Source organism: Maniola hyperantus, chromosome 26 (assembly GCF_902806685.2).
Source record: "Maniola hyperantus chromosome 26, iAphHyp1.2, whole genome shotgun sequence".
NCBI classification, from domain to species: domain Eukaryota; kingdom Metazoa; phylum Arthropoda; class Insecta; order Lepidoptera; family Nymphalidae; genus Maniola; species Maniola hyperantus.
Window position 1 is genome coordinate 3,223,397 of NC_048561.1, and position 22,313 is coordinate 3,245,709.

The 22,313-nt window shown below is 40.2% G+C and overlaps 6 protein-coding genes across 7 annotated transcripts in view; 3 read left to right on the forward strand and 3 right to left on the reverse strand.

The window, feature by feature from the left end:
- Positions 1-800: 800 nt before the first annotated feature.
- Positions 801-1,685, reverse strand: eIF1 (eukaryotic translation initiation factor eIF1). Its single transcript, XM_034982351.2, has one exon. It carries the CDS (start codon positions 1,506-1,508, stop codon positions 1,176-1,178), a length of 333 nt encoding a protein of 110 aa, XP_034838242.1. The 5' UTR covers positions 1,509-1,685; the 3' UTR covers positions 801-1,175.
- Positions 1,489-2,409, reverse strand: LOC117994432 (protein D2-like). Its single transcript, XM_034982347.2, has one exon. The coding sequence runs from the start codon at positions 2,401-2,403 to the stop codon at positions 1,843-1,845; it is 561 nt and encodes a 186-aa protein (XP_034838238.1). The 5' UTR covers positions 2,404-2,409; the 3' UTR covers positions 1,489-1,842.
- Positions 2,410-5,369: 2,960 nt separating this feature from the next.
- Positions 5,370-8,319, reverse strand: LOC117994438 (uncharacterized). The gene is given in 7 exon segments (XM_069507364.1): positions 5,370-5,390; positions 5,470-5,582; positions 6,179-6,188; positions 6,190-6,261; positions 6,263-6,354; positions 6,853-6,950; positions 8,223-8,319. Coding segments are annotated over 7 exon segments (498 nt in total). The 5' UTR covers positions 8,315-8,319.
- A 191-nt stretch (positions 8,320-8,510) lies between these two features.
- LOC117994435 (probable small nuclear ribonucleoprotein Sm D1) lies at positions 8,511-9,167 on the forward strand. The gene is given in 3 exon segments (XM_034982350.2): positions 8,511-8,674; positions 8,676-8,948; positions 8,950-9,167. Coding segments are annotated over 3 exon segments (384 nt in total). The 5' UTR covers positions 8,511-8,617; the 3' UTR covers positions 9,004-9,167.
- A 1,461-nt stretch (positions 9,168-10,628) lies between these two features.
- Positions 10,629-12,515, forward strand: LOC117994439 (uncharacterized). The gene is made up of 3 exons (XM_069507826.1): positions 10,629-10,841; positions 11,558-11,706; positions 12,277-12,515. Exons 1-3 carry the CDS (start codon positions 10,742-10,744, stop codon positions 12,502-12,504), a joined length of 477 nt encoding a protein of 158 aa, XP_069363927.1. The 5' UTR covers positions 10,629-10,741; the 3' UTR covers positions 12,505-12,515.
- A 1,513-nt stretch (positions 12,516-14,028) lies between these two features.
- LOC117994413 (transferrin-like) overlaps positions 14,029-22,313 on the forward strand; it is a 28,443-nt gene continuing 20,158 nt past the window's right edge. Inside the window, exon 1 of one of the 2 annotated variants that reach the window (XM_069507495.1) lies at positions 14,029-14,592. In XM_069507495.1, the coding sequence (XP_069363596.1) occupies positions 14,505-14,592 (88 nt within the window). In that variant the 5' untranslated portion in view covers positions 14,029-14,504. The remainder of the gene's footprint in view (positions 14,593-22,313) is intronic. The other variant, XM_034982320.2, reaches the window with a different exon arrangement.

The following is a 22,313-nucleotide window of genomic DNA, read 5'->3' on the forward strand; positions in this document are numbered from 1 at the left end:
TACCATCTGTAGAGGTAGATTAATAATACAATTGATCAACCCATCGCCGGCTCACTACAGAGCACGGATCTCCTCTCAGAGTGAGAAGGGTTTTGGCCATAGTCTAAAACGCTGGCCATGTGCTGATGAGTAAACTTCACACACCTTTGAGAACATTATATTATGTATTACATCACAGGCATGCAGGTTTCCTCACGACGTTTTCTTTCAAGCAAGTGATAATTACTTAAAACGCACATAACTCAGAAAAGTTAAGAGATGTGCGCCCGGGAGATCGAACCCCAACATCCGATTAGAAGGCAGACATCCTAACCACTAGGCTATCACAGCTTTTTAAAAAAATACAATTGTTATTTCTTAATGTAAAAATACAATTATTATAATTAGTCATAAGTTGTATTTATAAGGAAAATATGATTAAAATACCTACTATAAAGGCAGTCGGGCTTATGCCCCACTGTGTTTTTAGAATTCGAACTCTCTGGGTTATCAGTAATTACTCTACCACTGCATTGGTAAAGTGATCAAAGAAATTTCCAGGAACTTAATTGGTTTTCGAAAACTTCATCAAAATCGGTTGTGATGTTTTGATGTTCACTCAATAATCATAGACAAACACTAAAAACCTACAAACATAACCTACTAAAACTTAGGCTCGCCGCGGTAAGAGACTTTGATTCGCATGACGTATTCGCAAGAAATAGCCTAGTTGAGTCAGACTTTCACTACCTATTGTTACAACTTACACCTTGTAGAATACCGTTATAGGACGCCACCGCGACAAAAATGAAAGCCACACGTACAAAAACATGTTTAATAATTGAGACATCATATTATTACAGCAATTTATAATTAATTCGTACAAAAACAAAAAGTTGATTTATTGACTATTTCGTTCAGCGTTATTAGCAACTAAACCTGTCCAGAGATATACGAGACGGCGTTCGATATTCAAAAATATTAGCACAATGTTTTATATTACAATTAGGGAGACAGCAAGGCACAGGGCGCGAGAGGCGGGCGGCCTCGCTCCAAGACTCTCTGTAAACGTCGGTACTTTCTAAATACATATTCGATAGGGTTATAAGTTAAACGCGCACGCTCTCATAATATTAGAAGAACTATGATGATGTCACGGCGGTGGACATGTTAGTCGCGATGCGGGCGCGCGGCGGCTAGAAGCCGTGCACCTTGAGCTGCTCTGGCTTGACGAGCCCCGACTTGGTGAGCCACTGGCAAATGTTCTCGCGCTGGTCGCCTTGCAGCTGCAGCACCTCGCCGTACTCCGGATGCTCCACGACCGTTCCGTTGCACGCGAACTCCTTCTTGCATGCCCGCACGATCTTCTTCAGGTCATATTCCGACGACAGGCCCTGCACCGTCGTTAGCGTCTTACGCCCGTTACGCTGCTGGATCCGAACGTGGACTAGTCCATCTTGAACGTCGTCTTCCGAGCTTTTGATAGCATCGGCGAATGGGTCGAATGTGTTGAGATTCTGGATGGACATACGATTGAACGTCACTACTCTTTGTTCTAACGAAACGCTGCGATGCGACGCACGAACACTAAAAATGTCACTGATAATGCGGTTCTAGAATCTAGGCTCTAGTGACGCAGGCAGTGCAACGACCAATTTACGCAAACTCCAAAATGTAATGGCGGATGATGTGATATGACGACAGGCGACGGCCAAAAAATGAGATTATCACGCGGAGGCGGAAATAATTATCGATCAGCCATAGACAATTTTTTTTTTCTAGAAAAAGCTTGCCCCGAATTCTTGACATGTTTCGATAAATACCGGTTTTTATTTAAAATAATATTTATCTCATTTTTATAAATTAACCTTTCAGTTTTGCGTACAGCTTCGGAACATAGTCATCATATTTAGCCACGTAAAAATTTCCAGCTACTGGCGTACCCAATTTAAACTGCTGAGCAAATTTGCTAATAGAAAAGTTCCCTCTTTTCTCGCCAGAGTTATTTGGAAGCTTAGGCACTTTTGAAAAATCACATTTATCTTGTTGCTTGTATACTAAAAATATGTATCGATGTAATCCTGTTCCTTTTGGTGGTCCAGATCCAATATAATCAGACAATACTTCACCTTTATTCATATCACCTCCTAAAATGTTACCAACGAGCCAGTGATGCCATTCTCTAAACTTAGGATTTTCTCTACTCGGGGCATCTGGATCCACTAATGCTAAAGTATAGTATTCAGAATCTTTAGCTGCCCATTTTACAACGGGTTTATCTTTCACTTGAGTGGGAGTTAACTCTCTTCCTATCTGAACTGTTACTCTGCTAGGATATTGGATGCTTATTGGCTCCGTAGGTGCTATAGTCAATATATCGGGCACTATGCTTTGTTGTTTAAAAACACTTTGTAAATCAGTCATTGCCTGATATTAAATAATGCAATGCAGCAATTTTTTTAAAAATCAAAAGCACTTTTCATGCGCAATCACAGCGCAATATAAATAACTGAGATCTATGAAAATGTCAAATTCAAACAATAGCTGTAGTTGCTTAGAAACGAGATCGAAAATGAGATCTTATTTAAATTAAAATAATAACAGTTTATTATATGTATTCTGTTCTGATCTTTCTAATTTTATTTCTTAGTAGGTGCGGATAGGAAAATCACGCATTAAAAAACTAGCGAACTGACGAATATTGTATTTTTGTGAAATTCAAAAGCCACGTCTTAGTAATGTAAAAAAGTTTGAAAATTTACAATTGTATTTGTTATCTGTACAAATAATACAGATTATTAATAGGAAGAAAAACCGTTATCCAATCGGAACAAAATTACCACAGATTCTAATAACACCGGTTAATAAGGTGACTAATTTTGATATTTTGTTGTTCACATTATTGGGGCCGATTCTCTTGTACACAATCTCTAAACTAAACTAAATAACAGGTCTAAATCTAGTGCTATCCTTTTCCGCAAAAATTTTTCTAAATAGAAACGGAATGGAAGAGAATTTCTAAAATATCACATAGTTAGCATAATGACTTTTATCTCCACCTCGTAGAGCTACATTATTCTTGAGTAAAATCTATATATTTTATTGAAAAAAAAATTAGAATTTCCTAACACACTACCCGTGCGAGGCAGGGTCGGGTCGCTAGTCTATACTAATATTTCAAAGAGGTAAAGTTTGTAAGTTTATTTGAAGGAAGTAATCTCTGGAACTACTGAACCGATTTTGAAAGTTCTTTCACCAGTAGAAAGTCACATTATTCCTTAGCGACATGGGCTATATTCTATTTTCAAAAAAATTGGAGATCCCTACGCGAAAATTGTTATAAGCTATCCGTGCGAAGTGGGAGCAGGTTGCTAGTCTAAATATATAAAAGGAAAAGGTGACTGACTGATCTATCAACGCACAGTTCAAACTACTGGACGGATCGGGCTGAAATTTAGCATGCTGATAACTATTATGACGTAGTAGGCATCCGCTAAGAAGGATTTTTTGAAAATTCAAGCCCTAAAGGGGTAAAATAGGGGTTTGAAATTTGTTTAGTCCTTTTGACAAAAAGCTATAAGCGTTGTAATAAAACAAAAAGTTTGGAAATAAGCATCATTTATTATTTTTCCTCTTTGCCTCAGCCAATAGTGCATCTGCAGTGATTTTCTTTTTCAACTTTTGCCCGACCGTGTCGTTCTTTAACTGCAAAACTATACTTTGCATATCCCTCACATTGTGACTCAGGTCATTCACCTCCTTTGTGACAGTAAATCTCATCAGTAAAATCCTCCACATCCTTTTTCATCCCATCAGTGTTAACTTGTGGTATATTCTTAGCTTTGAATCGACATGAAGTGATATTTTGAGTTGGAGTTTCAACAATTTGTTGTCGACCAAGATTTCTTTTGATCGTAATCTATGCACATTTTGCCAACTGTTTGCGTGATTCTACAACTATGTTCATTAGATATTCACATTTCTCTTCCATTGTGCTGTCTGTTCCATTTTCATCCATTTCTGAAAGTAAAATACACTTTTGAGTATAGATAAAACATTTAGTTTTACACACACAATAATTATTGTGGCTAATTCTACAGTTAACAATCTTTAAACTAAAATCACACGTCTAATTAATGTATTGCTATATGCCTTTAATTGTGCTCCCTCCAGAAAAGTAGGAAAGGCATTCTGACTAGTGGTAGATGCATCTGATGATTCAAAAATACTTGTAAAAGTTGTAACTAAATAAAAAATATTTTATTTTAAAAGGATAGCACTAGATTTAAGTAAACCTGTCATTAGAATGTATACAATAGAAAAAGCCACAAAACTCACTCCTGGAAGCTGGAAGCTGTACAATTAGTTAAGAGTGCAAGGGTAATTAAATTAGCTATGTACCTAACCTACATGTCTATAATTTAACTACGAACATACTGTAATAAATTGTAGTTAAGGATAGATACAGGCACATCTGTATGATACAACATGCAGATTGAAATATATATGCACCACCCGCCCCTTTCTATTCTTACTAAAGCAGGAAAGCAAGCAATTGCCCTACTAATCTATGCCCCTGCTTCTAGAACACTCTCAAATTACTTACTCCGACATTGGAGCACTCTCAGGAGATATAGACTCTACAATGCACACTTGCTTGGTTTTAAAACAGAGTCCTATGACAGTCAACAAAAGTTTGACTTTATCGTCCAACTTACTCATTTTATTGTGGAGCTTAGAGGTGATGTCTCTTTCAAATACACTATGAGGACTGCGTTAAAGGTAATTAATATTTTTCACGGAAGACTTCCAGAAAAATCTATCGAAAATAAAATCACAAAACCTCAAGCCCAAACAAATTCAAATTAAAATTCTTGAATTCCAATTTCCAACCCGAAAACAAAAGCACAATTTTTTTTTCAAATGTCAAAAAACATAGACAAAAATACTTTTTATTCAGCTCTCAATTGGTTTGCAGCTCTGGGTTTCTAGCTCTTTTGAGCCTCTCAACATTGAGACTGTAAATGTTGCAATAATTTAAAAATATCTAGGAGGTTGTATAATATAATGTACTAGATGATGCCCGCGACTTCGTACGCATGGATTTAGATTTTTAAAACTCCGTGGGAATAAACCAACAATAACCAACAAACATACACACTTTCACAGTTATAATATGGTACTGATTGTGGAGGCTTAGAAAACCTTTTAAATAAGTTACAGTACAATAAAAGATATTTGAGATTATAGGTAAATAATTTACAATTTTTTTATTGTCAGACTATTCTGCTAATCATATACAGGTCGTGATCGGTGAACATAGAATAGTCACAAATGAATTTTACAATGGCTTCTATGGAGTAACATATTTACAGAGTTTTTAATCATTTTCATGAATTCTTCAACGATATCTGCAAAATAAGAACAAGGTATTAGAGTAAATAAAACAATCTACTTCGCAATATTGTATTTCGCAATAAAATAACTTACATATTCATCAAAATCCTTATCAGCATCATCCATCATCTCCTGAATTTCTTCATCTGTTAAATATATTCCAAGAACTCGTGTGACGCGTTTCACGTTTTCAAAACTTATAAAACCTGTAAATTTTTTATTAAACAATCACATCTCAGAAATCAGGAGAACTGATAATTAATATAGAAGTGTTGAAAAATAAAGTTACCTATACTAGCACCACGCGGCTGATGAGCAGCGACCAATCATTACATATTATAGTAGAAGAATACTTATTTGCATAGCGCTAGAGTTTAATTTAAGTTGCTTTGCTGAAGAAATTGTTTTCCAAACTATTTCTATACTTAAAGTGCCGCGTAAAAGTTCAAACATGTTTGCCAAATATTACGTGTTTGTCAAAATTATTTGATCGTCTGCGGTCGTGTTTGATGCGTTTGTCAAACAAACTACGTGTTTGGCAAATTTGATTGGTGGCTTGTTTGACAAACATGTTTGACCGTATACGGGGCACTTAAGGTAGCTGCTTGAAATTGCCAAAACAGGGTCGCCTTATTATAAAGTAAGCAAAATAGTTTTTTTTTCAAATAAACTTTTATGGAATCATAATTTTTGTTGTAGTTCCAATTTAGAATTCTGTGACTACACTACCCTAGCTGCTGCCCGCGACTACGTCGACTGGTTTTCACATCGCTAAAGCAGTGGAGTAAAATTCTTGCTATACCGGTATCATCCATGGTCAAAGAGTCGGAAGCTCTTCATGATGTCACCATCGCTATCGACGGACATCATCTTCCTCATGATGGCGGGTTTCAAAGTTCTCATAACTCAGCTTGCCCGTCTGCCCCTTGTCCACGCCGTTGATCATGTTCTGTAATTCTTCTTTCGTTGGTTCGTAGCCTTTTGTGTATTTACAACCGTTAACAAGATTTCAGAGTTATCCTTTTTTGAGGTAGAAATTTAATTTTAGGTCTGACTATAGCGTGTTAATTATCAGTAGGTACCCTTATTATAAATGCGAACGTGTGTTTGTTTATGGTTGTTTGGTTGTCCTTCAGTCACGTCGTAACGGTGCAACGAATTGACGTGATTTTTGCATGGGTATAGATAAAGACCTGTAGAGTGACATAGGCAACTTTCATCCCGGAAAATCAAAGATTTCCCACAGGATTTTTAAAAACCTAATTCCACGCGGACAAAGTCGGGGGCATCGGCTAGTGTATTATATATTATAAGAAGTGTGTGCAGCCATTTTTTAAATAACAACAACGAAATCAAAAAGAGAACCTCTGTACAAATTAATTTTCCTAGGCCCAAAGGTTTAAGCGGGTGTTAGTGAGTAGGACTTTTCTTTAGTGTTCACTAAAGCTAAGCTAAAACAGCATTTTTCCACCTTACCCAATGCTTTTATTGCAACGCGGAAATCTTCAGCTTTTATTTTCCCTTCTCCATTATAATCAAGAAGATTGAAAGCCTCGTGCAAGTCATTCTTCTGAAAGATGATTTTATAATTCAGTTTTCATTCTTTCAACCATTATATAATAGGTACTTATTGGTAACTTTTTGAAACCTATAATCATACATGATGCCAAAAAAGCACCGTGAGTTCAGCACTCGTATGAGTTTTTTCATGTATCTACCGTGGTACCAATATCCGACAGAACACGAAGACGCCCATGAGTTCATATTATGACAGATTTTAAAAACCTGTAGGATGCAGAATGTAGAAACCCTTCATATCTAGAAGACTATGTGTTAAAGTTCGTCAGGTTCAGCATCTGAGCCGTGAAAGGTTTGCAGACAGACAAACATACTTTCACATATGTATTTTATTTTAATTATAAGAGGTTGTTCGTTCCCGGATCCGGTAAGTGACTGCATTTCACAAACCCTGATCGTCCACTAGCTTTTATTCTTAACAGAGGTGTTATCCTATAGTCGGTGACTATCGTCGATAATTTAAAATTCGTAAATAATTTAGTACCTGTTCTTCAGTTAAAACTAATGCGCTTGAATTTCATCATAGTCAGTAGGTGAATCGAACTCTTCTATTTCTTTTTCGGAGATTTCTGCGGTCACTGACAATTCCAACATTGCGTTTTCCATTTTTATCTAGGTACTTTGTCTCCTTGTCGTGATGTACGGTCTTTTATTGATCAAACAAACCATCGTGATTTGGATACAAGTAAAAGTTATGCTCTAGGAACTAATCGACAATATTATAATAAATGCGAAAGACGTGTGTCTTTATATGTCTGTCTGCCTGTTACCTTTACATGGCCCATCTTTTGATCGATTTTGAAAAAAATTGACCAGAAGCTGGCATCTCGGGGACAGATATACCTGGGCCACCAGGTAGGTAACCCCGATCACAAATAGTACCCACGGGATTTTAAAAAGCTAAATACACGTGGAGGCGGATAAATCGCAGCCGGGTAGTTTATCCTAGAGAGAATAACTAGTTGGCACTGTATAGATTACTGAGATGTTACTTGATGGTAACTACTAACTAACCACGGCATCCTATGAGAAAAATGAAATGATTAGAACCTTGTTGGTAAAGCTCCTAACTAGCGAACGTATATAGTTACATACTTAGTTAAAGAAACAACTGATGGATCAGGCTCATGTTTGAAAAGATCAGTTTGTCCATTTAAGCAGTCAGATACAGGAGTCTAGCTAGGACTAGAAACTGGAATGGAACCAGAATAAGGCTACAATACTACGCTGGTCGCTAATAAATAATTATTCTATAGCTGTGATACCTGTTCCTTTGTAGGATTAGTCGTGCACAAACAGATTTTTCTTCTTCTTTCCTCTTCTGCTTCATTATCAGTTTCTGGTACTTCAATAATAACATCAGGGTTCATGATATCTCATAAATTCAACGAAAAAAATCTTTAAAATATGCTGTTTTTATGAAACACCGACTGATGACAAAATAACTAATGAATAAAAAACCATTCAGTCCAACTAACCTCAAAAAGCTAGAATCCAAAGCTGTTTGTCCTATGCCTAGTACAATTATTTATAACTGGCAACATTACAATAAATCTGCCATATTTGTTTGGTCGGCAAATTCTTAGGTCATTTTAGGTTATTTCGTGTAAAAAAACGACGCTTATCTTGTTTTCAAGTAAATTAGTAAAAGAAACCAATTAAGATGAAACTCGTAAGATTTTTGATGAAACTGAGCCACGAGACCGTTACAATCGAGTTGAAAACACGGCAGCGTTGTTCACGGACGATAACCGGCGGTCGATGTCGCGATGAATACACATTTGAAGGCGGTAAAAGTTACTCTGAAAAACAAAGAGGAGCTGCAACTGGAAACTTTGAGCATACGCGGGAATAACATACGATATTTCCTACTCCCCGATAGTTTACCTCTCGAAACTCTGCTCATAGATGATGCTCCGAAGGGGAAAGGCAAACGCGAGGGTGGATTCTCTCGAGGCGGTGGGTCTCGAGGCGGAAGAGGCCGCGGGACGAGGCGGGCGAGGAGGCCCGCGCGGAGGTCGTGGAGGACGAGGCCGTGGTCGTCGATAAGTTTCAGAATTCGGTGTAGTTCATAAGTTTCTATAGTGATATACTTGTAATAATTACCTAACGATTGAAGGTTCAAATCTTTGTGCAGTGACTGATGGATACCTTAAAATAAGTCTTTCTCATTGTAAGGTAAACCTAAGATTTGTATTACACTTCTAAAAATACTTAATGTTATTTATTTTGGTTAGGTACTACTTTCTTATATTATTATTATTATTACTTTCCTATAAGTTTTTTTTTTTAATTTTGATGACAAGGTAGCCCTTGACTTAGATCCAACCTTCTGGGAAGTGTTGATGCAGTCAATGGAAGCAGGCCGACTTACGGCAACAGAGTACGGCAGTCAATTAAGTATACAGATGCCACCTAGTCAGTTTCTATGTAGAATCATATTGTAATGCTGAGTTGCTTGGCAGGAAATATTGTACCTCGACATTTAGAAAGGGATTTTGGCTTGTAAAGCGTTGTCTCTGTCACTCATACCTATGTGGACGTTTTGTCGGTCTCAACAACAGAGACCACGCTCTAAGAAACTTGATCTCTTTCTAAAGATTGATTGTACAATATCTTCTTGCCGGGTACATTACATATTGCATATAAGACGGCTAAAGAGTGAAAAAATGGTCAATCTGAACATGAGCATAGATGCAACTCAGCATTCATGTACCTACATAAGCAGGTGTCAGCTGGGTTGTTGTATTTTATGTAAATCCTTAGCCTAGTTCCTGTGCAGACCACCATGTTGCAACTTCAGATTAGACTACTTATTTTGCATGCACTAGACATATATAACAATATAAGAAAGAGATCAACCGCTGAATCCTACTTGGTTGGGCAGCGTGCTTGAAGACCAAAGTCTTCAAACAGTGCGTGTTGCCAGTGATGACATGGTTCCGAGACATGGTCATTAACTATGGGTCTCAAAAGAAAGCCCAGAGTCCTCAGAGGGCGATGGAGAGAGCTATGCTTGGAGTTTCTCTTAAGGTTGGGAAGCTGAAGTGGCAATGGGCAGGGCACATAGTTCCTACAACCGATAGACGTTGGGTCCCAAGGTGCTGGAATGGCGACCTCACACCGGAAGACGCCAGCGTTGGAAGACCACGTCCACTAGGTGAACGGGCGCGACATCAGACGAGTAAGCTGGATTCAGGCGGTGCAATGCCGTGGCGTGTGGAAGTTCCTACAAGAGACCTATGTCCAGTAGTGGACGTCTATCGGTTGATGATGATGAGACAATATAGTAGGTACGCGAGAGGTCGAGATGGCAATCGGAGAGGGAACACCCCACCCCACACCCGTGCTAACCCGGTGTAGGCGAGTGTGGGTGTGTGGGTCGTCCCCCTGTCTCATAGCCCGAGCCATGTCGACCTGTCGCAGAGTATACCTACCTCTTTCCATGCATTTCCATGCCATGATAGAGAACGTAGTGATTACATACTCTTTGAGAGAAGTTAAAAAGTCAATAAGTCAGAAATGTGAAAATCTGACATTGGCGTATTGGATTCCATTCCTTTTTTTCATCCATTTGTTTGTAATCATGTCACCTTGTTCATTTTATTTTATTTTATTAACATAATCAGTCAAGTGTTTATTAAGTATTTTTTATTTAAAGTAATGTGAAAAAAATCCTAATTCCTAGAAAATTAGAAAATGTGTAGATCTTGTGTAGATACATTCATATTAATTTAAAAAAATAAATTTGAAGACAAATTAAATAGAAGAAAATTAAGTTTATAAAATGCCAACCCAAAAAAAGAGATGTATTGAGGAAACCACTAAAGAATTGGAGGATGAAGGTGGACCTCGACCTATGAAGAATATGAAACCATCAGAGGTAGGTACTGGTATAACTATAATTGACGACCTCCCTGGCGCAGTAGTAGTCACTGTGGTCTTGTCTGTATCTCACTGTGGTGTGGGAGGTCCTGGGTTCGGCTTCGTGGCAGGGGTTTGGATTTTTTTTTATTTCTTAATTGTTGGTCTTGTCTGGTGGGAGGCTTCGGCCGGGCTAGTTACCACCCTACCGGCAAAGGGCGTGCCGTCAAGCGATCGAGCGTTCCGGTACGATGCCGTGTGGAAACCAAGGGGCATGGGTTTAATAAAAACTGCCATACCCCTAAAGGTTAGCTCGCTTCCATTTTAGACTGCATCATCACTTACCACCAGATGAGGTTGCAGTCAAGGGCTAACTTGTATCTAAAAAAAACAACTTTTACACACAAGCTTATGCATGCGACTACGTCCACGTGGATTACACAAATTTCAACTTTACTCTCTTAGGAGTTGAATTTTCAAAAAATCCTTTCTAAGCGGATGTCCACGTCCTTAATAGCTTGCATGCCAAATTTCAACCCGATCCGTCCAGTAGTTAAGATGTGCGTTGGATCCTACAAGAGACCTATGTCCATCAGTGGACGTCTATCGGTTGATGATGATGATGTTGAGGTGACTTTGGCAGCGTGGTGGATTATGGTCTTACCCTTCTCATTCTGAGAGGATTCGTACTCATAGTGAGTACTGGGTTGATCATGATAGAACTTTAACTTTGTAGAAGAGACCTATGGGGTAGATCAGTTCTGGCAAGAGCACCAGGCGGAGTATGAGGGTCGGGAGAAGGAAGCCAGCCAAGTGGAGCAGCCAGCCGAGCACGCTGCCTGCCCCAAGCTACGGGACGAGTTAGAGAAGCGACGGTCTCTCGCACAGGTTCGATTCTCAGTTGAGGTACAGTACGCGGCCGAAAGTGATGCACATCGGCCTTTAGAATGACATTTCGGCTTTGTAGAGCGTTGTTTTTGTGTGTTTCGGATTGATTATGCTGCGTAGGACCTACTGGCCGCCTACAGTGGCACCGGTGGCGCGAGCCGCGAAGCTCCGCGCCTGGGGGTGAGCCCTAGGGCTCGAAGAAATAATTCGAGAGGTCGGGGGGCAACGTCCTCCTACGGGCGCCTCCTGTGAGGCTCGGAGCACGGCTTAGGATGACGTTGGGATGGGTGGAGTTGTTGGTCTACTGGTTAGTCCGCACGCCCCCCGAGGCCGTGGAGTGAGTCCACGTCCGGGTGACGTTAGAAATGGGGGGCTTCGTCTTCCGCGGTGTGTGCATTTGCGAGCGCTTGCTCGCGACTGATTGGTCCGACATGCACGCACACTTACACAATCCCGCGTATCCTACGCAACTACAAGTAAAGTCCACTCGCCTTCGGAAATTGCAAGAACTGTAGGATGGTACGGAACCTTTCGTCTGAGAGTCTGACTCGTGTATTGATTTCATTACAGTGTCGTCCTGAAGAGCTTTCAAAAGGAGGTGCCCCAAATAATTCAAAGGAGGTCCCGAACGATGTGACCTCCGTGAGTTCTAAAAGCCATCATGATCGGGATGACGACGGAAGCTGGCATCCCACTGACTCTCTGGATACCCTGACGACGAGGTCAAGCATCCCGTCTTTAAGTAGCTACCATTCCTATGGGTCTATAAGTAGTGAGCCTAAGGGGCACCAATACTGAAATGGACAATATAGCCCAGTAAACTTACGAGACTATGAATGACCCATCATCATTATCATCATCATCAATCGATAGACGTCCACTGCTGGACATAGGTCTCTTGTAGGGACTTCCACAGTCCACACGCCACAGTCTTGCGCCCCCGCCATCCAGCGGCTCCCTGCGACTCGTCTGATGTCGTCCGTCCATCTAGTGGGCCGGGTGGTCTTCCAACGCTGCGTCTACTGTGCGAGGTCGCCATTCCAGCACCTTGGGACTATTATAGCTAATTTCAAATTGTTTTTGTGTTTATTTTGCAACAGTGCCCATGCCCTATACCTGGCCTACAGTGCGACAAGGCTATCTTGGCGCGTGGTGAAAATCGGAACTAACGTTGCCGTCAAGTGTCCCCTTTGTTCGTGTTTGAATATTCTAAGCCTTTGTTCTCCAACAGCGCCCCCCTGTCATGTCATTCAAGTGCCAAGAGAGCCTTGTCGCACTGTATTAGCGATAGGTTGAGATTACAATCGGGGTATAGACGGGGGGACGCCCCGCATCAGATTGTGCGGGGCGTTCCCTCCCCGATTGCCATTTCAACCTGTCGCGTACATAATAATACGCATAATATTATAACTATACTTACCTAAATAATATATTATTCACGCCCGAGAAGGCAAGACGGCGGAAGTGTTTCTGATTATTTCTGTATGAAGGATTGTAATTTTTAGGGTTCTGTCGCAAAACAAGGAAAACTTAATTAGAGCGACAAGATCTCTTGGCACTTGAATGACATTGACAGGGGGGCGCTGTTGGAGAACAAGGCTTAGAATATTCAAACAAGAACAAAGGGGACACTTGACGGCAACGTTAGTTCCGATTTTCGCCACGCGCCAAGATAGCCTTGTCGCACTGTACCTACTTATAATGTTGCGGTATTACGTCAATATAGATGAGATTCTTTTTTTGTCACTCCATCTGTCAGCCTGAGGTCACCTCTTGACTTCCGACCTTTAGTGATGTCACAACTTATTAATTTATTTATATTGACAACGTAATAATATTATTATTCGTAATTTATTCAGCATGCCTTATAACGAGCCGCAATTTTACGCAACGACAGAGACAACGCTCTACGAAACCGCCATCTCTTTCTAAAGGTCGATGTACAATATTCCTACCGGGTACATAGACATACATCGACCTTTAGAAAGGGATTTCGGCTTTGTAGAGGGTTGTCTCTATCACTCATATCTATATGACGTTTGTCGGTTTCAACGACAGAGACAACGCTCTACGAAACCGCTATCTCTTTTTAAAGGTCGATGTACAATATTTCTTGCCGCCTACTGTATATAAACTTGACTAAAAAAATCGTGCACTTTTTTGCAAATTAAGCATCAAAGTTAATCTTGTGCTAGGCTACAAGTAGGTAAGATAATAGTTTAACAGTTATAGGATTGGAACCTAGGACGTTTTGGATTTGGTAACCCTTTAAACAACTGAGGTATTGAGTCTTCCACATAATATATTATACCTATTTTAAATTAATATATACTAATTTGCCTTGAATCATCAGTCCTGTGCGCGGATTCTGTCGTAACACGACGACATTCCACGCGGTCGCACAGTTTTTAATTCCGCGTACCTAAATAGTTAAATGTAATAAATAAATTATAATAAAACCACATCGCATGTGTTAAAATAAAAATACTCGAATCTAGATCTAAAAAATACAATAGAAACAAAAACAATTGTCTATAGTACATATAAATTGTTCCTTATTTAAAAGTTTTAAATAAGCGCGTTCTAAAACTTTTATGATTTTGCAAGAATTAATTAAAAACCAGAAGCTAATCTACAAAAATGATTCTTTGAGATAATTAATTAAATAATTAGTAGGTATGTGTTGATGAAGAAACCTTGCATTTAAATTGAAAATAATAAGTACCTAGTTAAGTAGGCAAGATAAATAATAAAAATCGTTCTAAATTAATTGGATTTTTTTCGGCGGTGAAAAAAAAATGAAAGGCCTGTGTGCATTGTTATTATTCTGTGTGTCTGTTCGATTGGTACACCTGCAAGGACCTGGATCTGGGACAAATGGGAATTGTAAGTACACTTTTTTGGTGTTCCATACAACCCTGGTAGCTGTTAAGACTTAAGTAAAGTAGCTGTGATAAGCTAGTGGTTAGGACGTCCGCCTTCTAATCGAAGGTCGGGGGTTCGATGCCGGGCCTCTAACTTTTCGGAGTTATGTGTGTTTTAAGTAATAAAATATCACTTGCTTTAACGGTGAAGGAAAACATCGTGAGGAAACCTGCATACCTGAGAGTTCTTCATAATGTTTTCAAAAGGTGTGTGAAGTCTACTAATCCGCACATGGCCAGCGTGGTAGGCCAAAACCCTTCTCATTCTGAGAGGAGACCCGTGCTCTGTAGTGAGCCGGCGATGGGTTGATCATGATGATACAACCCTGGTAACGGGCTGCCATTAGCAAACTGCGGGAATGTACTAGCTTCTGCTTATGACGCACTCATAAGCAGGAAGCAGAAGCCTCGCTTCGCTCGCTCTAAAATGGCGGCTTGTTATCACGGTTCCTTCTTGCTTGAAACGCATAGTTGGTAGATACTTAGATAGGCAATAGGCATAGTTTCCGCCCTAATTCTAGTTTGTAATCGATCTATTGTAAACACGTTATCGATAACACTAATGTAATGCAATCTAAAATTATAATTGGCCGAGTGAAAGTAAATTAGCTATAATTATGTTATTATAAATGACTAGCTTATGCTCGAGACTTCGTCCGCGTGGTCTACAGTACAAATTTCAAACCCGTATTTCACCCCCTTAGGGGTTTAATTTTCCAAAAACCTTTCTTAGTAGATGTCTATCTCATAATAGATTTCTGCATACCAAATTTCAGCCTGATCTGTGCTTGCGTTGATAGATCAGTAAGTCAGTCAGTCAGTAACCTTATCCTTTTATAATATTTAGATTACTAGCGTATGCTCGCGACTTCGTCTGCGTGGATTGCACAAATTTTGAACGCCTATTTTACGCCCCAGCGTTTACGCACTCATCCGATTCGAGTCCGTGAAAATACGGATATAAAAAACTCGGATATTGCTTACGCTCTAATCCGATCTCTGATCCGAATCCAAGCTATTCAGTGGACATCTTTGACATAAATATACGTCATATGTCCGATTTTAATCCGAGGCATATCCCGAGACATTCTCACGGATGACGGAAAGAACTCGGATGTTGGAAGTGCAGTGCGTAATCGCTCTTAGAGGCATCGATATAAATGACAAGATATGGTCAAGCGAACCAAATTTTTCACGGTTTTGGAACCAAATAAATCAGCGCCACCTCTTAGATACTAATGAACGACCCGTTTGAAATCCAGACGTCACTGAGGTTGCATTGGTGCTAAAGTACCACTGAGTCGGTGCCATTTTGTTTGTTCAATAAGCCCTGTCCATACGAAGTAATATATATAAGTCAATGCTTAGAGGTTGAATTTTCAAAAATCCTTTAGCGGATGTCTACGTCATTGTCATATTGCGGTTGTTTGACAGCAACAATGTCACGATCGCAATCATCTCTGATTGGTTGATGCTCGCTCACTATTGGCTACAATGCATTGTTGCAACAAGAATCGCACAAATTTTGCCGATCAGAACAATTGAGATTGTAATAATGATTGACGTAGGTTTTAGACAATTGCCCTACTGGATCAAGCCGAGAGTTCCCTCACTCTAGTTCACTCTGGCAGGTGATCCAAGTGGCCGGACAAGCTTTGTATGCAACATCATCCATCTTAAAGGTACTTGGCCTTAAAGGGCCTTGACTTGAGTCGATACAGCGGACTAGGGTTTCTTGGCAGATGTAAAAAATAATACACGACGCGTACATTTTTAGGGTTCCGTACCTCAAAAGGAAAAACCAGCCAAGTGCGAGTCAGACTAGCGCACTGAGGGTTCCGTACTACATTCGTATTTTTTTGACATTTTGCACGATAATTCAAAAACCGTTCCGTTTTTCCTTTTGAGGTACGGAACCTTAAAAACGGAACCCTTATAGGAACACTTTGCTGTCTGTCTGTTTGTTGTGTCTGTCAAGAAACCTATAGGGTACCTACCTATTTCCCGTTGACCTAGAATCATGAAATTTGGCAGGTAGGTACTTAGGTCTTATAGCAGACATCTGAAAACCGTAAATTTGTTGTTAGATCACACAAAATAAAATTAAATTGTGGTCATGAACCAATAATTATTTTATTTTTAATTTTCGAAGTAAGATATTATGATATTATCAAGTGGGGTATCATATGAAAGGGCTTCACCTGTGCGTTCTAAAATAGATTTTTGTTTATTTTTATGCATCATATAGTTTTTGAATTATCGTGCAGTGTCGAAAAAATACGATTGTAGTACGGAACCCTCGTTGCGCGAGCCCGACTCGCACTCGGCCGGTTTTTTTTTTTACTCGTATCATGATTTCATTGTTAAATCGCGGTGACAAGGTCGTATATAGTTCGCCTCTTACGCACTTCAGCGAGAAGCTACTTACCTACAGTACATGGCCGAAAGTAATGTACATCGGCCTTTAGAATGACAGTTCTACTTTGTAGAGCGTTGTCTCTGTCACTCATACCTATGTATATGACGTTTTGTCGGTCTCAACGACAGGGACAACGCTCTACAAATCTGCTATCTCCTTCTAAAGGTCGATGTACATCGGCCGCTTACTGTACCTACTTGTTAATGTTTTAAATACATTTAAAAAAAATTGCCAATGATGACTAATATTCCTCTTTCCCCTCCAACTAAGCGTTAGGCTTGTGCTAGGAGTAGGTACGACTATAGTGCAACGGATGGGGTTTGAACCGGTGACCTTTCAGATTTCAGTCCGCTCCTCTAACCGTTGAGCTATTGAGGCTCTAAACATACTTTTTAAGTATAGTACGCGACAGGTTGAGATAGAAATCGGGGTATGAGGCGGGGGACGTTCCGCACGTCACCTGCGCTCACCCGCACCGGCTCAGCGCGGGGGCTGTGCGGGTGGGTTCCCTCCCCGATTGCGACCTCTCGCGTACCTACTATACCTAGGACCTACCTAAACGAAGGAAAACTATACGTATATCTTTGGTGGAGACTAGAAACTGAAAGGCTTCGATCTAGATTCTAGACCATTATGGCCAAGTGACAAGTCAAGAGTTAATATAGACAATAGGCATCTTCTAGGCAAGCGCGCTCCATCTTAGGCTGCATCTTCAAGTCGATAAAATGCGCTAGTATGTTAATGTTGGCCAACTGCCAAATGTTAGATATTCGTAATTAGTTAGCCACGCATTCGATACTGAATAGAAAATCACGTGACCTAAATTTCATGGATTTCCAACTGGACTCAATGCCTAACGAAAACTTTCAAAGATACAGCATAGCCCTGCAGGTCTGATTGCAGTCAAGCGCTAGTCTATAAATTAAAAATAAAACCATCATACCTGTTTAGAAAAGTAGTCATTTAATAATCCATACTAATATTATAAATGGGGAAGTGTGTCTGTCTGTCCGTCTGTCTGTCTGTCTGCTAGCCTTTCACGGCCCATCCGGCCCATTGACGAAAACGTATAGCGATAGCTTGCATCCTGGGGAAGGCCATAGGCTACTTTTTATCCCGGAAAATTAAAGTGTTCCCACGAGATTTTTGAAAAACCTATTTCCACGCGGACCAAGTCGCGGGCATCAACTAGTAATATTATAAATGTGAAAGTGTGGATTTGATTGAAATTTGGAATGGAGATAGATTATACCCTGGATTACCACATAGGCGTTTTTATTCCGGAAAATCAAAGAGTTCCCGCGGGATTTTGAAAAATGTAAATCCACGCGGACGAAGTCGCGGGCATCAGCTAGTTATTATATATCATTGCATTACGTCACGGTAAGTCCAAGGGGCCGGTTTCGTCCAGACAACCTACTTATGCCGGATATTACATGAAACTTGACATGGTGTTTGCATGGTAGACATAGGTACCTGTTTACCTAATTAGCTAGTAATAATTACTTAATCATGGTTAGGTATCAAGCAACGGCTTCATGATTACACTCCAAGTCTGAACCCCTCATACCCGATGATGCAGGGTAAAGTACTCCTAAACTACATATCATCATCATGATCAACCATCGCTGGCTCACTACAGAGCACGGGTCTGCTCTCAGAGTGAGAAGGGTTTTGGCCATAGTCTACCACGCTGGCCATGTGCGGATTGGTAGACTTCACACACCTTTGAGAACATCATGAAGAACTCTTAGGCATGCAGGTTTCCTCACGATGTTTTCATTCACCGTTACAGCAAGTGATATTTTAATTACTTAAAAATGCACATTACTCCGAAAAGTAAGAGGTGCGTGCCCGGGATCGAACCCCCAACCTCCGATTGGACAGCGGCCGTCCTAACCACTAGGCTATCACAGCTTCTAACTACGTATAGAGATTCAGAAACTGTTCCTGGTGCAGTTATATTGTTATTGAATTCCAAATCCCAACTCTTCAATCCTTATGATGCAAGGTACTGAACGTCTAAGCCGTGTGGATTTGGAAAGTTTTGCTGGTGAATTGATATATTAGGTACCATAAGCCTCAATAGCTCAACGGGTAAAGGAGTGGGCTGAAAACCGAAAGGTCGACGGTTCAAACCCCGCCCGTTGCACTATTGTCGTACCTACTCCTAGCACAAGCTTAACGCTTAGTTGGAGAGGAAAGGGGAATATTAGTCATTTAACGTGGCTAATATTCTTTAAAAAGAAGAAGAAAGAAAAGCAATGAATGCTTACACTAAAAAGCTTAAAATAACAAAAATTATTTTAAAAACCGTGTAGAGTATGCATTTTGAAGTCGGGCGAAATTCACGCTTTGATTTATAGTTTCTTTTATGCTCGCCCGACTTCATACATACATGCCTACACGTGTAGAAACAAAAGTTATTTTTAACTTTGTAGTGGTTTTGGAAGTCGGTTTTTTTTTTTTAAATCAACATCCATGCGGATGAAGTCGCAGACAGACAGACAGACAGGCTGAAGAGTTGTTAGGTTTTTACCGAAAACCCGTTGTAACTCACCGCATATTTACCTGTCAAGGAAACTGGCGACCATTATAGTGTGATTAGGTACTTTAGAGACTTACGCAAAGGAAAACCCGGCGCGATGGCGCGCGCGGGGCTCACCCGTCTCAAGAATCCGCGGATATTACATGCAGCGTCGACGTGTTTGTTTTTTTAGGGTTCCGTACCTCAAAAGGAAAAACGGAACCCTTATAGGATCACTTTGTTGTCTGTCTGTCTGTCAAGAAACCTTACAGGGTACTTCCCGTTGACCTAGAATCATGAAATTGGGCAGGTAGATACATCTTATAGCTGACATTTGGGAAAAAATCTGAAAACCGTGAATTTAGGGTTAGATCACACAAAAAAAAGTAAATTGTGGTCATGAACTACTTAATTAGTAAGTATTTTCAACTTCGAAGTGAGATAACTATATCAAGTGGGGTATCATAATATGAAAGGTCTTCACCTGTGCATTCTAAAACAGATTTTTATTTATTTTTATGCATCATACTTAGTTTTTGAATTATCGTCCAAAATGTCGAAAAAATACGACTGTAGTACGGAACCCTCATTGAGCGAGCCTGACTCGCTCTTGGCCAGTTTTCTTTAAATAGAGATAGTGAGCAAACAAGCAGGCGGGTCACCTGATGTTAAGTGATTACTGCCGCCCATGAACATTTGCAGCACCAGAGGAACCGCCGATGCGTTGCCGGCCTTTTAGAAATTTGTTGGTCCGCCCCTTGAATAACCCCACCGTTCGAAGGGAGTTGGTCCCACAGTTTGCAAGATATTTCATTTGCAACGCATAAATATTTATATTTATAAGTCCCTCAAATTGCTAATGCGCGTGGCCGACATTTTAGTAACGTCAGCACTAGACTGAAGTTTCGAGCTGATGGTATATTTTTACTTAAATATACGCCAAATGACGTCAATTCGATGTTAATGTGACATGGTTCCAGCGTAATAGCAATTTGCGGGACTTATACGGAACCCTAAAAAGTCGGTTACAAAAGGATTTAAATACATAACCTTTGAACAATCAAAGTGGTTTCAAGTGTGAATAATTCTCAAAGTGTTTAATTTTAAAGAGCCCCCAATCCGGTTGCGTAACCTTGAAAACGACGCGCGGCCTTTGCCAATGCATGACATGATCCACTGACATAAAAAAACCGGCCAAAGGCTTGTCGGACTCGCACACCATGGGTTCCGTACAGCGTTGTCAGTTTTTTTAATTGCCAAGTCGGGATTTTAGAACTTTTTGAGTGAAAAAAAGCGGGATTCTTTCGTCGAAAGCGGGACATGTTAAAAAAACGCATATAAGTTTTTATTTGAATTCAAATGACGTTTACGTGACAATAGATAGCAAAAATCGCGCGCTTATCTTCATTAGGTATACGCTCCGGGGGCTGGCGGCCAGTCCACACTTCCCAACAAGAAAATAGTACTCCTAAAGATATCTTAAAGACAATAAGACATCTTACAGATTTTTTCTTGTTGGGCTTGTCTGTGCCACCCGCTCACGTTTCTTCAGCACGCTGCACGCACTTTCGAGTTATCCCCGAAAAGCGGGACCTTTTTACTTGAAAAATCGGGATTTTGACTTGAAAAATCGGGACGTCTGGCAACGCTGGCTTCCATACCATCGTACAAGACATATAACACTTTTTTAGGGTTCCGTACCTCAAAAGGAAAAACCCTTATGGGATCACTATGTTGCCTGTCTGTCTGTCAAGAAACCTACAGGGTACCTCCCGTTGACTTAGAATCATGAAATTTGGCAGGTAGGTAGGTTTTATAGCAGACATTAGGGTAAAAATCTGAAAACCGTGAATTTGTGCTTACATCACAAGAAAAAAAATTAAAAAAATGTGTTCATGAACAAATATTGCTATTTCAACTTTCCAAGTAAGATTACTATACTAAGTGGGTTATCATATGAAAGGGCTTTACTTGGACATTCTAAAACAGATTTTTATTTATTTTTATGCATCATAGTTTTTGAATTATCGTGCAAAATGTCGAAAAAATAAGACTGTAGTATGGAACCCTCATTGCGCGAGCCTGACTCGCTCTTGGCCGGGTTTTTTTTATCTAAGCACTGCGTGTGCTACTGTTTGTTGGTCATTCTTAAAATATAATAAAAAAGATATTTTGGGCATAGGTGCCGCACGCGCGTTTAATTCTTTTCTATACAGGTTTTAAAAATGATCTCCGATCTCTTAGAGAGCGTTGTCTCTGTCGTTGAGATCGACAAAACGTCACATAGGTATGAGTGACAGAGACAACGCTCTACAAAGCCGAAATCTCATCCTAAAGGTCGACGTACATTTTTTTCTGCCGCGTACTGTACCTACTCGCAGAGGGCCAACTAACTGGTTTTACTTCGTTACGTAATCTGAGGAAGTTTGGGCATGACTGACTGACCTTTCGATGGCGAGCACGGAGCGAGTCAGTTATATAAACTCGATTCTGCTTTAATGCATTGACACATTTATTTTGATGTATTGATGTAGGATTGATGTAGAAACCAATTATTTGTTCTGTGGTCTCTGGTACATCGTTAAAAATTTATTGAGACTGGGGGCACACGATGCGTTGCGGCGCCGTACCGCAAAGGTTTCACCGTATCAGCGGGCACACGAGCGGTGCGGCGCCGCAACGTTGTTATGTCGCAGCGGCGCCGTAGCAGCGTTGGACAGTGTCCTTCCTTGTGACG